This window comes from Labeo rohita, chromosome 13 (genome assembly GCF_022985175.1).
Source record: "Labeo rohita strain BAU-BD-2019 chromosome 13, IGBB_LRoh.1.0, whole genome shotgun sequence".
Classification (NCBI taxonomy): domain Eukaryota; kingdom Metazoa; phylum Chordata; class Actinopteri; order Cypriniformes; family Cyprinidae; genus Labeo; species Labeo rohita.
Window position 1 is genome coordinate 1,872,442 of NC_066881.1, and position 17,809 is coordinate 1,890,250.

General features: G+C 35.8%; 2 protein-coding genes across 2 annotated transcripts; one reads left to right on the forward strand and one right to left on the reverse strand.

Annotated features, from left to right (window-relative positions):
• The first annotated feature begins 43 nt into the window (after positions 1–43).
• rab23 (RAB23, member RAS oncogene family) lies at positions 44–12,109 on the forward strand. The gene is made up of 7 exons (XM_051126192.1): positions 44–486; positions 3,054–3,283; positions 5,687–5,772; positions 5,879–6,035; positions 6,133–6,215; positions 6,302–6,394; positions 8,875–12,109. Exons 2-7 carry the CDS (start codon positions 3,129–3,131, stop codon positions 9,012–9,014), a joined length of 714 nt encoding a protein of 237 aa, XP_050982149.1. The 5' UTR covers positions 44–486; positions 3,054–3,128; the 3' UTR covers positions 9,015–12,109.
• A 1,841-nt stretch (positions 12,110–13,950) lies between these two features.
• On the reverse strand, positions 13,951–17,646 carry bag2 (BCL2 associated athanogene 2). Its single transcript, XM_051126193.1, has 3 exons — positions 17,402–17,646; positions 15,919–16,028; positions 13,951–15,838 (listed from the first exon to the last, which is right to left on the reverse strand). The coding sequence occupies exons 1-3, from the start codon at positions 17,521–17,523 to the stop codon at positions 15,444–15,446; spliced, it is 627 nt and encodes a 208-aa protein (XP_050982150.1). The 5' UTR covers positions 17,524–17,646; the 3' UTR covers positions 13,951–15,443.
• Between the last annotated feature and the right edge of the window lie 163 nt (positions 17,647–17,809).

Sequence of the window (17,809 nt, forward strand, 5' to 3'; positions counted from 1 at the left end):
AGAGAGACTTTTATTATGAAAAGGGTCTGTGTGGTGGGCGACAGACCGCTCTGAGTGGTCGCGCTCTTCACGCTGCTGCCGCGGCCCCGCCGCTCAACGGATCAGACACGCACAGTCGCGAATGCCCGTAAAGCACGTTAAGACGCTGCTGTTTCCGTAGACATTTGCTCCCTCGGAGCCCGTTTGACTCTGGAGTATCCAGGCTGGAGCGGGATCGTTAGTCTGTGCAGCACAGAGAAGGAGAAAGCGGTAAAGGAGAGCAGTGCATGAGGAGGAGGAGGAGGCCACTCCTTCGATAAACTGTGAAAACGCAAAAAGCTCTCTCCGTACAGCTGCTGGCTTATATTTACATTCAGCAGATGTGTTTGGACTGATAAATCACTAGAGCTGTGTGTCTGGGTGATCATCTGGACGTCGGGCGTTCATGATTATTCCCGCGTCGGATCTTCAAAGAGAAAACAATGTAACCTGGTAACGCCAATGCAGGTGAGACACCGCCACGATCTTACACACATCGCTTTTGTCACTAACATAAAGTGCCATGGTATTATTTCAAGTACACTGGAGTACCATCCAAATACTATGGTAATCCTCCTCATGCTGTTACTATCTCATCTATAACTGTGTCACCACAGTGCGGTTCTCGGTAACACTGTATTTTAGACTGTCCTTGTTACATCTACTTACTGTATTGATAAAAGCTGTGCTTAACTACCAGCAGTTAACCCTAAATCAAACCCTAACCTTATGTAAGTAACTAAGTTGTTAATATTACTACTTAATGTCTCACAAGAACTAAGTTTAAAACAATGGTGGTTTCTTGGAGTTATTTGAAGTAATTTGGTGTAGCATCTAATACTATGGTAAATGAAGTTGGTAAACTGTACTTTTTGCAATGACAGTGACCCATGCAAAAATATGGTGATGGATACAGATAATACCATGGTACTTTGAACCTTAGAGCCCTCCATTGTTTGTTTGTTACTTTCCCTTAAATGGACTGACTGCAACACATGAAATCCTGTGTGAGACGTTGTGTGATATGTGTAATTTGAGCACGAACAGCTGCTTTAAACAAGCAGACAGGATTCCTTGAAGTTTCGGTGCTCAGAGCATTTCGTACATTTGTCTTTGAGTGATCCATGTGTTTTCTGCCCGGCTGCCAAATAAAGCCCCGCTGAGTGACTGACTGCGCTCTGTATATCACACCGACTTCCTTGGTTACGTGGATCTCAGTGCCATGGCAGTAACGCAGGCGCTCCTTCAGACAGACAGACCTCATAAACACCTGTCAAGAAAGAACGCTGTGATCCGGCTTTTGTTCTAAAAACCGAACCAAACGGAAGGAAGGAAATCTAATCGTGTCAGTGAAATGCTTTCTTAACATATTTTTAAAAAATAGATTGGTTTACATTGATCTATAAATGAAGAAGTCAAATGAAAATAATATATAAAAACGTTCAGTAATAAAAAAAAATATTGAATTTAAAAAGTATTCTATTAACAGTAATAATGCATTAAAAACATTTTATGAATTAAATAATTAGGAAAATAAAAATAATTTCGAAATTGGCTAATAATCTGAAAGATCTGATTTTGATTTGAGTCTAATTTTAGGCAGCAGCATTTTCGTGAGTTTATTTTATGATGGCAGATCCTATGGAGACAGCGAGTGCAGCTGTGACGGTCTCATGCGTGTTATTGTTATCTCAGGTTGGCTGCTGTATTTAGTTACCCAGCAGAAACGCGGGAGGCCTCGGTAACGTAACCTAATATGTAGGCGCTACTGTCTCGCTGCTATCTATCCAGCATTCTTGGATTGCATTTTTGTGTTCACGTTCAAGACTCCTGCTGGAGGGGAAAAAGTCTTCTGTAAAGCTGCTGCAAATTCATTTTCACAACTTTGCAACATCAGTGTTGAACTGACTTGAGTTCAGTAACAACACTGCTGTCTTCTGTTTACAGATGAAATTGATTCAGATTTGACAGACTTTACACAGTTATTGATCTGAATCAAACACTGAGCTGACAGGAGCTGAATAATGACAGTGTCAGCTGCTGTAGAGCTGCTTTATAGTTGAACTGAGTTCATTTCATAACTAATGAACTTTGCAACATTCACCCTGTTATTGAACTGAATTGAGCTGCATAATGACGCTATTATCTTCAGTAGAGCTACTTTACAGCTAAAATTGAATTTATTTCACAATTGATGAAATTGGCAAGATTATCACGCTGGTTTTATTACCGTGACTATATTAACAGCAGTTCAGCAATTATTGAATGCAGTGTTGAATTGCAACCAAGTTATTTTGAGGGTAAAAGCTGGGGCTTTATGGGTAAATCTCATGCGACCTCTCAAAAACATCTCTGTTTTCCCCCAAAACCAAAAGAAAAAGAGAACTTCCACTTTGCTTATAAAAAGGAATCCTTTTTATTTTATTTTATTTTTATATTATTATTATCTTTTTTATTTATTTGTGTGTCTGTCTATTAATCTATCTATCATCTATCTATCATTACTGTAATTAAAAAAAAAAAAAAAAATATATATATATATATATATATATATATATATATATATATATAATTAAAGTTTTAATGTTTAATCTGTAGTATGTTATTAAAGTAGTATTTGTTGCACTTCCTTCAACAATTTATACTGGTTTAAACAATATGTCTTTTGGATTATATTACTCACAATCACCCCTGAGAATAACAGGAATTGCAAATAAAGTAAAATCCAGGCACACATACAGAATTTTGGTCAAATGGGGTTATTTGTTACAAAAATGCAGTTGTAAATCAACCATGCAAGAAACAGCATGATGTGGGAACCCAGCCATGGTGAATGACTCAATGGAAACTGACCCAAAACACTCAGAGACTAATACATCACATCTACTCATGATGCAGGAATAAAAAATGATGCGTCTTTTTTTGCATCCTGCCAACAGATGTGGTGAAGATGTGCTTCTGTACATTGAAGTGACACCTGATGTGTCATAATGTGTGGGATTATGACTGATCTATCAGTTGCTATCCTACAACAGGCTAGAGTTGAGAAGATCCAACAGCAGCAGTAAGCCCGGCCGAAGTGACGTAAAAAAAGCAGGCACATTGCAGCCATGCTGGAGGAGGACATGGAAGTGGCCATCAAGGTGGTGGTGGTGGGGAACGGTGCGGTCGGGAAGTCCAGTATGATCCAGCGATACTGCAAGGGCATCTTCACGAAAGACTACAAAAAGACCATCGGGGTTGACTTTCTGGAAAGACAGATCATGTAAGCATACTTTTTAAACCTCAGTCAGGTCACTTTGAAATGCTTTTATGGGTTTTCTTTTGTCTGCGCTCTTTGGTTTCTATGTTTGAACCTTATTGCTCGGCAGTCATTTGCAGATGGGCCGCATTAAGGCTGGCTGCATGTCTTTGTTGCTCAGTTTCTTAAAATGCTATTTTTACCCCTTTTACCTGGAAGAAGAAAAGTATTTCTTTAGAAACAGAATAATCCATGATGATATTTGTAATCGCATGCTGTCATTACTAAAGCAAAGTATTTTTGCAGTATGTGAACTGTGCACGGTATGCACGCTTTCTGTGTCGGATACCAGAATGACCTACTGCATTTGTGCAATGAGTGCACCACCTGGGTTATGTTATGCATCCCACAAACCAATGCACTGACCTTCATCGTCATTTGACAGATTTACAAATGAACCAGAAGTGATATCAAATGTGTTTTTTTTTTTTTTTTTTTTTTTTGTTTTTGTTTTTTTAAATCTCTGGCTGTTAATCAAGACATTTTATATAAGCCAATAGGCAAGGCTATCTTGAACATTTTGGGGAACCAAACCACTTTTTTTTTTTTTGTGATCTAAAGAAATTAAATAATTAACAAATTTGAAGGGAGTTAAAAAAATAAAGAAGAACAGTCAAAAATAATTTTATTGTAAAGAAATCAATTTTAACTATTTGCAAATAATGCTTTTTGTATTTTAAAATATGCACGCATTAAGTGCTGACCTTATTTTATGCATAATATGCCGAATCAGCTCCATTCATGTTTTTTGTTGCATCTTAATTGCGTCATAATTGATACATAAACGATAAAGTAAATGATACTGTGAGTCAATTAAAATTGTAAAACAAGAGTCAAATATGACGTTTAGCTACATTTCATATTACCTTGCACTCTTTCACCATTAAAACAGAAACTTTTTGTTGGAATTCATATTTGGTCATATAAGGTGAAGTCCACTTCCAAAACAAACCTAACCATATAGTAAGTGCATGTAGTGAATTATTATTACTCAGTACTTAAATGTATAGTTACACTGTAACAAGGACACCCCAAAATAAAGTGTGACCAAAACGCATTAAACATCACGTTACACCAGGGTTTCCCAAACTGCAGTGAGTTGATAAAAATAAAAATTATTGAAATATTAACTAAACTCTTTATTTTAAGGAGTTTGACTCACAAAAACATTTAGGAATGTCCTTTACATTAACAAACATTAATAAACACAGAAACAACACCAAAAACCATTTCAAACCTAGAAGACTTTGGATACGCATCCAAAGTCTTCTAGGTTTGAAATGGTTTTTGTCCAGAACACAATATGTATGATCATTTTTAAATGTATTTTGTGACCTTGGTCCACAAAACCAGTCTTAAGTAGCACAGGTATAGTTGTAGCATTAGCCAAAAAAAAACATTGTATGGGTCAAAATGATCAATTTTTCTTTTATGCAAAAAACAAAACATTAGGATATTAAGTAAAGGTCATGTTCCATGAAGATATTTCCTACTGTAAATATATCAAAACTTAATTTTTGATTAGTAATATGCATTGCTAAGAACTTCATTTAGACAACTTTAAAGGTGATTTTCTTCATATTTTGATTTAATTTCTTTTCAGATTCCAGATTTTCAAATAGTTGTATCTCGGCCAAATATTGTCCTATCCTAACAAACTATACATCATGGAAAGCTTATTTATTCATTCATAGCTATTATTTATATATTTATTATTTATTCAAGTCTCAATTTCAAAAATTTGACCCTTATGACTGGTTTTGTGGTCCAGGGTCACAATACTCTGAATGACAAGTACTTTTAGAATCTGATTACGTAATCCAGACTACATGTAATCAGTTACTAGTACCCAGCACTGACTACACAGTAGGTACAATATTTTAAGCATCAAACCTGAATCATTCACAACTTGGAGTAAATGCCAGTAAAGAAACTTCCTGTTTCCGTTTAAATATGGGTTATGACGAATAACATGTGGTGACGCTCAGGCAACCCCTCGGGAAAAGAAGATCCTCTTGCTTTTTTAGCAGTAGTTCCTGGATCGCAGTCTCTTTCCGATGTAATGTGCGATGTGTTATCGGCAGTGAATGCCAGAGAAAATCTTTGCGGTTTACTGTTTGTACATGCAAAACGAAACAAGGAACAAACGAGCTGTCGGTGGCTTTATCTGTTTCAATGCTTAGTCAAACCGAGAATGAAAGCAGATCTGAATTGCAGCTCTACCCTTTTGGGTGGCCCCAACGGATTCTGGAAAATTATTTTACCATTTTTGTTTGAGGTTGACCCAATTATTTATTGTAATTCAGCATCTTTTAGATATTCGCCCAGTGCATGTAACGGTTTTACGTTTGTTTGCACGTGTTTCAGAGTTAATGGCGAGGACGTCAGGCTGATGTTGTGGGACACGGCAGGACAGGAGGAGTTTGATGCGATCACCAAAGCCTATTACAGAGGTGAGACTGTTAGAAATGCTGCTATCTTTTTCTTCAGCTGTGGGCGGGTGTTTGGCTGCGAGGTTCGAGGCTTGAATGGGTTTGAGACGTGTGTTTGGTCCTGCAGGTGCTCAGGCCTGTGTGCTGGTCTTCTCCACCACCGACAGAGAATCCTTTGAGGCCATCAGCAGCTGGAGGGAGAAAGTGGAGATTGAGGTCGGGGACATTCCCACCGTCCTGGTGCAGAACAAAATCGATCTACTGGACGACACGGTTATCAAAAAGTAAGATTTAAACCAGTCAGAGTTCAGTAATGCTCTTTAATGCACAGTTTTAGTGACTCTATGCACTGATGACAAACCTCCTGCGTCATTGCTTCAGTGAAGAAGCTGAAGGTCTCGCTAAGAGGTTGAAGTTAAGATTCTATCGGACGTCAGTGAAAGAAGATCTGAACGTCAATGAAGGTGAGAGATAAAGCATTTCAGTTTAAAAAATACTGATTTGTGCTCAACTGTAAAATAACTAATTTGATACGCGTTTTTTAATGTAGTTTTTAAGTATCTAGCTGACAAATATCTGCAACGACTCAAGCAACAGTCAGCAGAGGAGACGGAGGTTGTTCACACATCCAGCAATAAAATAGGTACGATTTTTATTTATTTATTTATTTCTGTGGATGGGAATCTTTAGAAATCCCAGGAGATCTCAGTTCCAAAACAAGTCTTGATCCACATTTCTTATTAATTAAAGACTACAAACTTTATTTGTTCTTTTTTATTAAATTACTATAAGAAGGACAAGAGGAATAAAGAGAAACAAAGAAATGCATTACAAGCAGTAAACAAAAAGGGCTTTTAGTTTCCAGACAGGTGCAGTTATGGATTTTTCACAGCATTATTGCTATTTGATTATTAGTGATGACATTATATTTAGGCAGCAGCTACTTACAAGTTTAAATAGTGATAGATTCTATTTATATTAAGTAAAAACAGCAATTAGATACTATTTACACAAAGTGAAAATAACAATGTGACTGAAAACTACTGAAAAATATTTAGGAGCACCATGTGCGCCTGATGCGATCAGCATATTTGTGTTTGCGCTGAGGGGAACTTCAGAGGTTTCTACATGTTTTTGCAGCATTGAGTAATGTATCACACACATATCTCACAATCCTTTCATAAACAAAGTGTAGAGAGAGTGTAAATAAGAGATTCACTGTGCCGTGTAGACAGCTTTGTTGATTATAATAGAACTTGAGTGATGAGTGACAGCTTTTAATGATTTTTAAGGGAGTTTGTAAATGAGATATTGATTTAAAACAACAGTTGAATAAACAAGAAGCTTTTATTAAGTGACTTACATTGTCTGAAACAAGTCAACTGAGCCGCTGTGCATCTCTATTCAAACACAGCAGTGTTTCGTTTATGAATGTGTGTTTTAAAACAAATCTAGTGAGTCAATGATTTAATTTCCCATTCATAAAGACAGTCACTTGCTTTATTCCTAAAATAAAATAGCCGTTCGAACGAATTATATGATTCAGTAATTAAATCAGTGACTTGCCGCCACCTACTGGCAGATTTAGCTCCATTTTTCAGCATCTTTTCAGTTAAATCATTTAATATTTCTGTATTTAAAACACTAATCTCAACATAAATGAATGAATTTGATTGCACTCATGCCACCTCTGAGCCTCGTTAAACTTTGGAAAATACACCTACAAGACACTTTTGTGTTCTTCTGTGCTGTCTCTATACTGATTTAATTTGTTTGGTAACTTATTCTACTTGTTCTTATTCTGTTGTTTTAATTAGAAATTTTAAAAAGCTTAAATATACAGTACTGTGCAAAAGTTTTAGGCCACTAGTATTTTCACCAGCTAAAAAATGGTTTAAAGTAAGTTATTTCTATCTTTTGCTGTAGTGTGTCAGTAAAAAATATCGGTTTACATTTCCAAACATTCTGTTTGCCATTAATTGTATTAATCTAGTGAGATTTTTGTTTGCACAAGGAGTGTGACAACAGATCTAATCTCATCATCATCCAGTCTTCCTGGAATGACATGAAGACACAGAACAAACTGAAACAGAGTAAATCCAGAAGAACTGTGGCAACGTCTCCAAGATGCTTCAAGAGACCTACCTGCAAAGCTACCTGAAAAATTTTGCGCAAGTGCACCTAGGGCAAAAGCTGCTGAAAACGCAAAGAATGGTCACACCAAATGTTGATTTCATTTAGTCAATAGAAGGTAATTGATAAAGAAAATCTATTTATGACAGCATCCTCATTTTACAGCATTTTTACACAAGTGCCTAAAACTTTTAACAGTGCTGCAGCTTTGCAGGCAGGTTTCTTGAAGCATCCTGGAGACTTTGTCACAGTTCTTCTGGATTTAGTCTGTCTGAGTTTGTTCTGTTTCTTCATGTCATTCCAGAGACAGACTGGATGATGATGAGATCAGATCTCTGTGCAGAGCACTCGCTGTTGTCAGACTCCTTGTGCAAACAAAAATCTCACTGGATTATTACGATTAATGGCAAAATGAATGTTTGGAAATGTAATCTGATATTTCCTACTGACACACTACAGAAAAAGACCGACTTTAACTGACTTTAAGCCATTTTTTAGCATGTGCTTTACCATCTGTGCCACTGGAGCTGATGTTTAACTATCATCTTTTGCAGTGTTGACTAGCCCAATCACACGTTGGTGGGCGGAGTTAGTGTAAATAGCCTCTGCCAACAAGACGCTCCGTTATATGTGTGATGCAACCCGTCGGATGTCGCGCTGGGACGTTTTCAGGAAATTCGAAAAATAGAGCCCTAAACAATATTATAATGGACTATTTCCCATCCAGACATGAAGGATCAGATGATCAGCCAACTTAAGAGCCATAACTTTAGTTGTGTTCAAACTATAGACAAAATAAAAACAGTTTTGGAAAGGGCTTGAACCCTTTGTAAAAAAAAAAAAAAAAAAAAAAAAAAGTACAATTTCACCATGTGTTGGGTTTTCTTAGATCACATCACATTTATGTATTTATTTTATTTTTATCACAACACTGCCAGTGTTTATTTAGCTTTAGTGTGACTTCACTTTTTTGTTGTTGTTGTTGTTCAGGTGTTTTCAACACTACCGGTGGCAGTCATCCCAACCAGAACGCCAGCGATCTGAACGGGCGCGAGGTCATAAACCTGCGACCAAACAAGCAGAGGACCAAGAAAACGAAAAACCCGTTCGGTAGCTGCAGACTGCTGTAGAATGTCTTCGATTCACGGTATGCCTTGTGGGGAATTGATGAGCCGCAGGCGATACGAGGCTTCGTTAGCGCTAACTAGAGTTCAAGAAAAGTCCCGTGTCCGCTCTGAACGTGCGTGATCCAGAGCAGATCTGTCATAATGTGTGTTTCATCATGTCATGGACTCCTGCTGTAGGCTGCTGGCGCCCTCTGCTGGCTGACACTGCTTACGACACTAGCAGCAACAAACACAGTTGCAAAAAGAATAAAATATAATACGACTTGACTGGTCCTAAAAGTCAAAAGCAACCCTCGTGACGGTAAATTGGAGGTCAGTTGAGCTATTTTTGTACGCGTATTGACGAGTAAATCTTTTGGACACTGCCCTTCCTCACATTTTAACAAAAATTGTGGCTCAAAATTTAATGAAAAGCAAATATATTTTATCACAGTCAAATATTTCAGATGTGCATTATTTCATGTGGTACACAGCAGGGTAATTTTCTCGAATAAGATTACAGACAACAGAAAAAAATACGATTTCTAACACACCATTTGTGCATTTGGACTGTTGATCGTTTGTGCAATATGTTAGTATTGATGGAGATGCATCATTTGCTATCACAATCTTCCCTTAAAAGTAATGCTCATTTGTTGTTTCTTATATGAACGTTGTCGCAAATTTTAATCCACATGTTCTTATAGGTATTTTTGTATGAAAAATGTAGTAAAGTAATGACTTACTTAAATTCATAACATTTAACACAGTGCCAAAATGTTTCTAAACTCATCGTACCTGTAAGAAATGTAAATAGTGTTGGTAAATGGTTGAACAGGTCAATTTTTAAATATTTTGGATGAAGTCAACACCCTCTGTCTGAAACTCTGTTAACACAATACCAAATGCAAGAGACAGGATAATAGAAACATATTCTTTTGGGAGAAAGTTAATTTTTTTTTTTTTTTTTTTTTTTTTTTTTAGTTGCTGATGACTGGCAACACCGTCCAGATATTTTAGCATAAAACAGCATACTAGGGCTGGGCGATACAGCTGCTGAAAATTACATCTTGATTTTATTAAACCTTTATGAATATACACTACCAGTCAAAAGTATTTGAACAGTAGGATTACTAATGGTTTAAAGAAGTCTCTTCTGCTCACCATGCCTGCATTTATTTGGTCCAAAGTACAGCAAAAATAGCAAAAATTTGAAATATTTTTACTATTTAAAATAACTGCTCTCTATCTGAATATTGAATATTGAATATGAATATGTATATGTATATATATGTATATGTGTGTTGTATTGTATAGTTATAGATAGATGCTGATCTTTGGAACTTTCAATTCATCAAAGAATCCTGAAATAAATGTACTCAACTGTTTTAAATATTGATAATAATAATACAAAAAAGGTTCTTTAACAGCAAATCTGCATAATAGATTGATGTGACACTGAAGAATGGAGAAATGAAGCTAAAAATGTTGCTTTGATCACAGGAATGAACTACATTTTTAAATATATTCATATAGTAAGCAGTTATTTTAAATGGTAAAATATAAAATATTTGTTTTCACACTGTTTTCTCTAGATAAACAGATGAATTTTTCTATTTTTACTGAAGCATTTTAACCCTTAAATGTAAAGGAAGTTTAGAAACCAGTCTTCAAAATATTGTACATCTTAATCACTCTAATGCTGTTATTCCAGCTTAAGTTTAAATGCGGTGCTATTAAAACATCTCCGTCGTAATGCTCTCGTACTGTATGTTAGACTGTGAACATGTCTAATTAGCTGTTCAGAGGCCAAATTAAAACTGGACTGAAGTCATCATAAATGTATAGTGAATATTAAATATATCGCCCAGCCCTTCTCACTGCTACACTTTTTCATGTGCACCACTCATTATGTTGCATACATATTTTTGCATTTGTGAAATGTCAGACAGTCAGCTTAAAGTTCTGTATCTGCATGACGTCTGTTATGTGTGAATTACTGCAATTGATATTTGATATTATTGGAAAGCAAATACACGTTTTAAGCAAGTTACTGTTAACATCCACTTAGACCTATGAAATTCCAATCAATATATAAAACTCACTTTCAAGTTTTTAGAATTTGTGATACGTCACGCGTCACCTGTTTAATCTCGGACTAAATTGCACTGATAGAAAAATGAGGTTCAGCACAGTATTGGGCTTTATATATGTACAGGAATCCACCAAGGAACATTTCAGAAGTGTATGTTTTATGTACGTGAAACAAAAATGTACGTTTCTAGAGGATCTATGATTACAAAAAAAAAAAAAACTAGTCTCCCAAAGTCCCAAAGCCTTAACCACTGAAGCCATTAGAAACGCACACTAACGGATCTTGTTTGATGTTACTGAAAATGTATGTGCTAAATGTTTTACTAAATTCGGGTCCATCACATTGTCCATAAAGCCAACATTCCCTCTCTGAGTTTTCTATTTTAATGTACTAAAATACAAGTCAGTCATAGGAATTGTTCACTCTTCCCTACCGTCTCGATGTAGTAATGTCTGATGAGCGAGATGAGTTTGAGCAGGTTTTGTGCTTCATAACTTTGTTCATTTATTTCATGTGGCTCAACTTTCGATTGATTGTATTTATTCATGAATCGCATGCCTTCATTTATGTTTGAATGTGGAATCATGGTACTTCGCCACAGCGGCCTTCATGTTTACAGTGCTCATCAGCTTCGTGTTAACCGGCTCGATGTGATTCTTGTTGGTTTTCTCATTCGCTGCAGTGAAATGATGGCGACACTACAACGAACTAAAGGCACTTTATTTATCTGATATAATTCCTGATCATGTTATTGCTTGGTTATCTTAAATATACAATAAGGATACAATTATCATTATAAACTGATTCTTTCTTTTCTTAAGAATAATGGTTACTTTTCCTGTTTCCACAGTCTTCTTTTTACTAATGTATTCATGACTTTCTAGTGGATGTTGAGAATATGCCAGCAGCACCTGTTACTACCTGCATATTTTTTAGTGGGCAGAAGTGTCATTTGAAGTGATCTATTATTATTTTTATTATTATTTTTTTTTTTGACTGTATGAATAAAGGTCTGGTAAGATCATTCTGTGACTGATGTGTCCTATCTGTGTGCCGCACGACTACCCGGGTGATAGTTTGCTCTGTTCTGAGTGTCAGAAAAGGACACAATAAAGTTGTTTGATTTTTATTGTACTTTCAGTCATACTGTGACAAACTTATACATGCATGATTACAAAACAAAGTTGTGAATATTTTAAATACTTAAAAAAAAAAAAAATACAAAAATAACTATCCACAGTGTCAAAGAAAACCTAGCCCTTCGCCGTGACATAATCACTGTAACACAAAGACTTAATAAAGGTTTACTGTTTTATTAAATTGTTAATTGGCTTATATAGTTATAAATTTCATGTTGTCTTAAAATGGAGAATCTGTAAAATTGTGATTTCCGGGCTGGGAAAGTTATGTACATTTCTGTTTTATATAGGGTAAGTGTACCCATTAAGCCCACTTTCAACTTTGAAGTCAAATTAAAAAAAGGGAAAATCATATTTTATGCTGCTCATTATTTTAACCAATCCAGTGATTTGTTAATTCCCTGACATTTGTTATTGCATACCAGTCACATTTGGCAATGTTGAGTTAGCCCCACTAATGTGCATGCTGTCTCAGGGTATCTCATGCAAAGAGCCCCTAAAACTTTGGTGTTTTGGGACCCTTCAGAAATCAACACATTTATGCAATTTTTAGCCACTTCTACAAGTACTTTGATATTATGTCAAATAAGAGATAATGTATTGTTTTTTTGTGTATGAACAAATAGCATGTTATCATTTTATATAATTTGTCTTTAAATGGAAAGATGAGTTTTATTGGCTTGCACACAAAGCTAATCTCAAGGTCAAACTATTAGCCTTACTGAAAGATGGACTGCTGAAAAATTAAGCATCTGAACTGCAAACAATAAATGTTTTATGATTCATTTTGCATCAATGTACAAATAAATGCATCATAAATTGTTTTGCAGAGCAGATTATTTTCATGAATTAACTTTTTAAAGATGGCATTAAATGGTACAGTGCCACAAAACACATGCAAACCACAGTCAACACAAGCTAAACTTGAATGAAAAAAGGTAACATTTCTTAAAGTGGGCATAACGAAAAATTACTATGATGCTTAGTCCACAATTTATTTAAGCTTCATGCATGTCTTTGTAAAGATATCTTACATTTTTAAAGAAAAACATTGTCGTTTTTCACCATTACTCACTGAGGAACCATTTAAGCCCCAGGAGGAATCCCTTTAATTACAAACTTTGATCATTTTTCTGAGTGAAGGTGTTTAATGATAAGTTCTTTTTGTGCTTTTACCTTACTAACCTTTTACCTTACCTTACTACTTAATTTACAACTATATTTAGATATTTAGACCTACAAATTACACACTGTGTAGCACCATTATATAATGGGTCTGCTTATGTTTGACAATATAAAAATCATACATTCATGTCACCTTTACTGTACAATGAGGGCACAGTTAAAAAAAAAAAAAGTTTGTTCTAGTAAAACAGATTGGAGTGGACAGAAAACATTTTTGGGAGTGCACAAAGGCCAAGATCAGAGTTGATGCTCATCAGGGACGGGAAACCTTTGTCAATTCAGTGGTAGAGGGCAAGATTTCAGAGTGTCTTTAAGTAGACTGTAAACAAGAGACTATATTGTTACATAGGCTAAATGTAAAATAAAAGAAGGAAAAATGTGAGGTGATGTGATCTAAACGTGGTTAGACGTAGTCTTTCTTTGTAGAGTCTTTACAGGTTCTGTGTGGCTGGGGTTAAATTATATTAGTACAGGTGATGAGCGTTAGCAAACATTAGTAAAATTAATTTTTAAAACCCTTCTGTGTCACTGAATACATATATTGATGTTTTACTTCTTTAAAATCAATAATAACTAACTAACTAATAATAACCAAATCATGATGTGGGCTTATTTGAAACACATGCAGGCTTAAATGGTGCCAATGTACCATCTAAGCCCATGCCAGACTGTTGACTTTATTCATAAAATATCTTAATTTTATATTTTTTTTATAGTGTCCATCAACTAATTAATACATTTGGTAAAATGCAAGATTTCACTCTCTTTTGAAATAGATTTTTCTTTTAAACCATGTCAGTATCTATGAAAAACACTTAAACTTAGATTTTGGAGGGCTTAAAGGAGAAGTCCACTTCCAGAACAACAATTTACAGATCATTTACTCATTTACTTTTGAAGTTGAGGGAGAACATGAGATTTTCGACATACCCTAACTCTCATGAACCAGAACAAAAACAGAGGTCGGGAAGAGCAAGACAAGACGAGCATTTGACATTAAAAGTATATCAATTGTATTAGATTAGATAAGACCCTTCTTCCTCGGCTGGGATCGTTTACAACCGCATTTGGGATCGTCTGAAGCTGCATTTAAACTGCATTTTGGAAGTTCAAACTCGGGGCACCATATCAGTCCATTATATGGAGAAAAATGCTGAAATGTTTTCCTCAAAAAACATAATTCCTTTATGACTGAAGAAAGAAAGACATGAACATCTTGGATGACAAGGGGGTGAGCACATTATATGTAAACTCTTGTTCTGGAAGTGGACTTCTCCTTTAATGGGTACACCTACCCTATTTTGCCCTTATTACTGGCTTTAAAATCATTAATGACAGAAGAAGTGACCTAATCTGTCTGTCTTTATTTTTAATAATCCCAATCATCTGAAAATGTGTAAACCCTGGTTAAATGTATTAAAAGATATGTATTTTAAGAGCCATTCAAAAAGTGATTACAAATCCAAACTCAGCTATCATCTAAGGCAGTTTGTGTTTGCTCTGTTTTCTCCAGCTGCACGGGTCTGTGCTGTTCTTCAGTGTAGAGACTAACCTGACGGCCGAATGTGAAATTCCCAGCAAGCTGAGAGCCAAACGTTCTCATTAGAATGTACAGAGCAAGCGAGAAAACCATGTGCAGCTGCTCTAAAAATAAACAATCACAAGCCAGTAACATCATATTCATGAGGCTTCCAGCGGGAATGTTAGTAGATCCCAACAGAATTACAGTGATTTTGCATTGCTTTACATTAGTTAGATCAAAATCAAAAGGAAAAACTGTCAGTGGTCAATACCATTTAAAGGTTTATGAATGGCATAGCTTTTTCTGTAAGTGAAAAACAGAAATGAAAACAAAAAAATAAAAATGCATAAGACCAAGATGCCGTCAGTGGTAATAAAATCTGCAAAAAATAAAATAAAATAAATAAAATTCACACCACCTCTGCTTGCTCTGTGTGTGTGTGTGTGTGTGTGTGTGTCATCCTAAATGCTACCAAAGGCACATGTGGTGCTCGTTCATCAGTCCCTCAGCCTCTATTTGCCATTGGCAAAACTGGAATGATCCACTTTCGGGTTATCCATAATTTTAATGGTTTTCTCTGCATTGTCCATGTTCCTGATGAGGGTCTCAAGGCGCCTCTTGATCTTCTTCTGGTCCTCAAGGGCGCAGCTGATCACGACACTCTGAAACTTCTGATCCACAGGCACAGGTGGCGCGTCGGTCACACACGCGGCATGAAGGGCCTGCAGACACTTTCTGGCCCCCTCCATGTCCTCCAGCACTTTACCAGCGATCTCATCAATAATGGCCATGGCTTTTTTCAAGGCCTCTTCCTGTTGGTCGTTCCGGATCGTATCCACAGAAACGTTCACGGTTAACGTCCTGCCCAGGAGTCTAGAGGCGGTCAGCGTGAGCTCTTCCCTTTCCCCTGAAATACAAGTTGAAACGATGTTTATATGCGATCCATTAGAAGCCACAAATAGTTGTCGTGCAGTGCGGAAGGCGTACCGTCACAAATGCTCCTCATTTCCTGACTGTGCTGTATGGATTGGATCATCTCAATTAAGCACTCTCTCTCCTGCTCCATAGCAGTGGCTTCCTCGCGAAGAGCCTCCACCCTGAGAGACATTTACTGGGATCATTTCATACGAGATACGACCTTGCAAACTTGCTTACATAGTCAATTATGAAACACAAGCCAATGAAAAACACCCAGCAACATAAATGAATGAGGTAATAAGCAAATACACAATGTCTTGGCCATAATTTACAATTACAGCTGTCCTAAAAACAGGGCAAAATCCACCTTCACAATATAGTAAATATATGCTAGCTTGGTTTTATTGTTTACACTACCAGTTAAAAGTAACAAGTAAAACGTTTTTGAACAGTAAGATTTTTTTTTTTTTTTTTTTGTAAGAAGTGTCTTCTGCTCACCAAGTCTGCATTTATTTGATCCAAAGTACAAAACAGCAAAAAAACTGTTATCTAAATGAATATATTTTAAAATTACATTTCTGTGATTTTAAAGCTGAATTTTTATCATTACTTTAGTCACATGATCCTTCAGAAATCATTATAATATTCTGATTTACTGCTCAAAATAAATTATTATTATTATTATATAGAAAACAACTGAGTAGAATTTTCTACAGGTTTCTTTAAAGTTCAGAAGAACCACATTTATCAGAAATCTTCTGAATGGTACAGTGTATAATGTTACAACAGCTTTTTATTTCAGATAAATGCTGATCGTTGGATTTTTTTATTATTCATAAAAAATCCTGAAATAATGTGCTGAACTGTTTTAAATATTAATACAAATTATCAGAAATCAGCATATTAGAATAATTTCTGAAGGATCATGTGATACTGAAAGTTGGAGTAATGCTGCTGAAAATTTAAATTTGATCATAGGAATAAATTACATTGTAAAATATATTCAAATAGAAAACTGTTATTTTAAATTGTAAAAATATTTTTATATATTTCTTTTTTGTATATATATATATATATATTTTTTTTTTTTTTTTTTTTTTTTTTTTTTTTTTGCTGACTTTGGATCAAATGAATGTGAGCAGAATAGACTTCTTTAAAAACATTTAAAATCTTCAGTAATGTATGTTTGAACTCAACAAACAAAATCACTCCTAAAACATTTTTATATATAATTCTTACAGACATACATGTGAGAAGAATACTATTTGAAAAGGCTATATTCAGTTTACATAATTTATGTTTTGCATTTATTAAAATGTATTACAGGAGATTTGAGGAACACAGGTGAATTAATCACAAAACCTAAATTTTGTTCTTCGAAAACAAATGTTTCAACAAAGAAAACTTGTATTTACAGTAAAAACTTCAGCTTTAATCCACTTGTGCCGATGAGCAAATGTATTCATAGTGTCAGACTTTGAGCGAGTCAAGTCAAGACTTAGTAGATCTTTCTGGATGTAGTATGTACTGATCCGGCAATCATGAATCTCACCTCATCTCAATCTGATCCAGACTTTCCAGTAACCGTCCGGACCGGTCCGCCATCGAAAGGGTTCGGGTGAATTTGCCTTTAGACGCATCGTTCATTTTAGCGTTAATTTTCGCTTGTGCCATTGCTTCTGCAGCTAGTCGCGTTAATGAATGATTTCACGAGTGCAGTGACCTATAGGATATACCGGCAGAGCAGACCACCCGAGCAATATAGCGATGTCCGGTCCGCCAATGAATCGTTCACTCTTTAAATGATTCAGTCGAATCGATTCGCACAGCGTTTGCAAATCTCCGAGCTGCGTGACTGTAGGTGGGTGACATGTTGAGCTGTAAACATTCAACCCAATCTTTTTTCAGCTATGCAAGACGTTTATCTGGCACAAAACATAGCCAGTGCTGCAATTACACA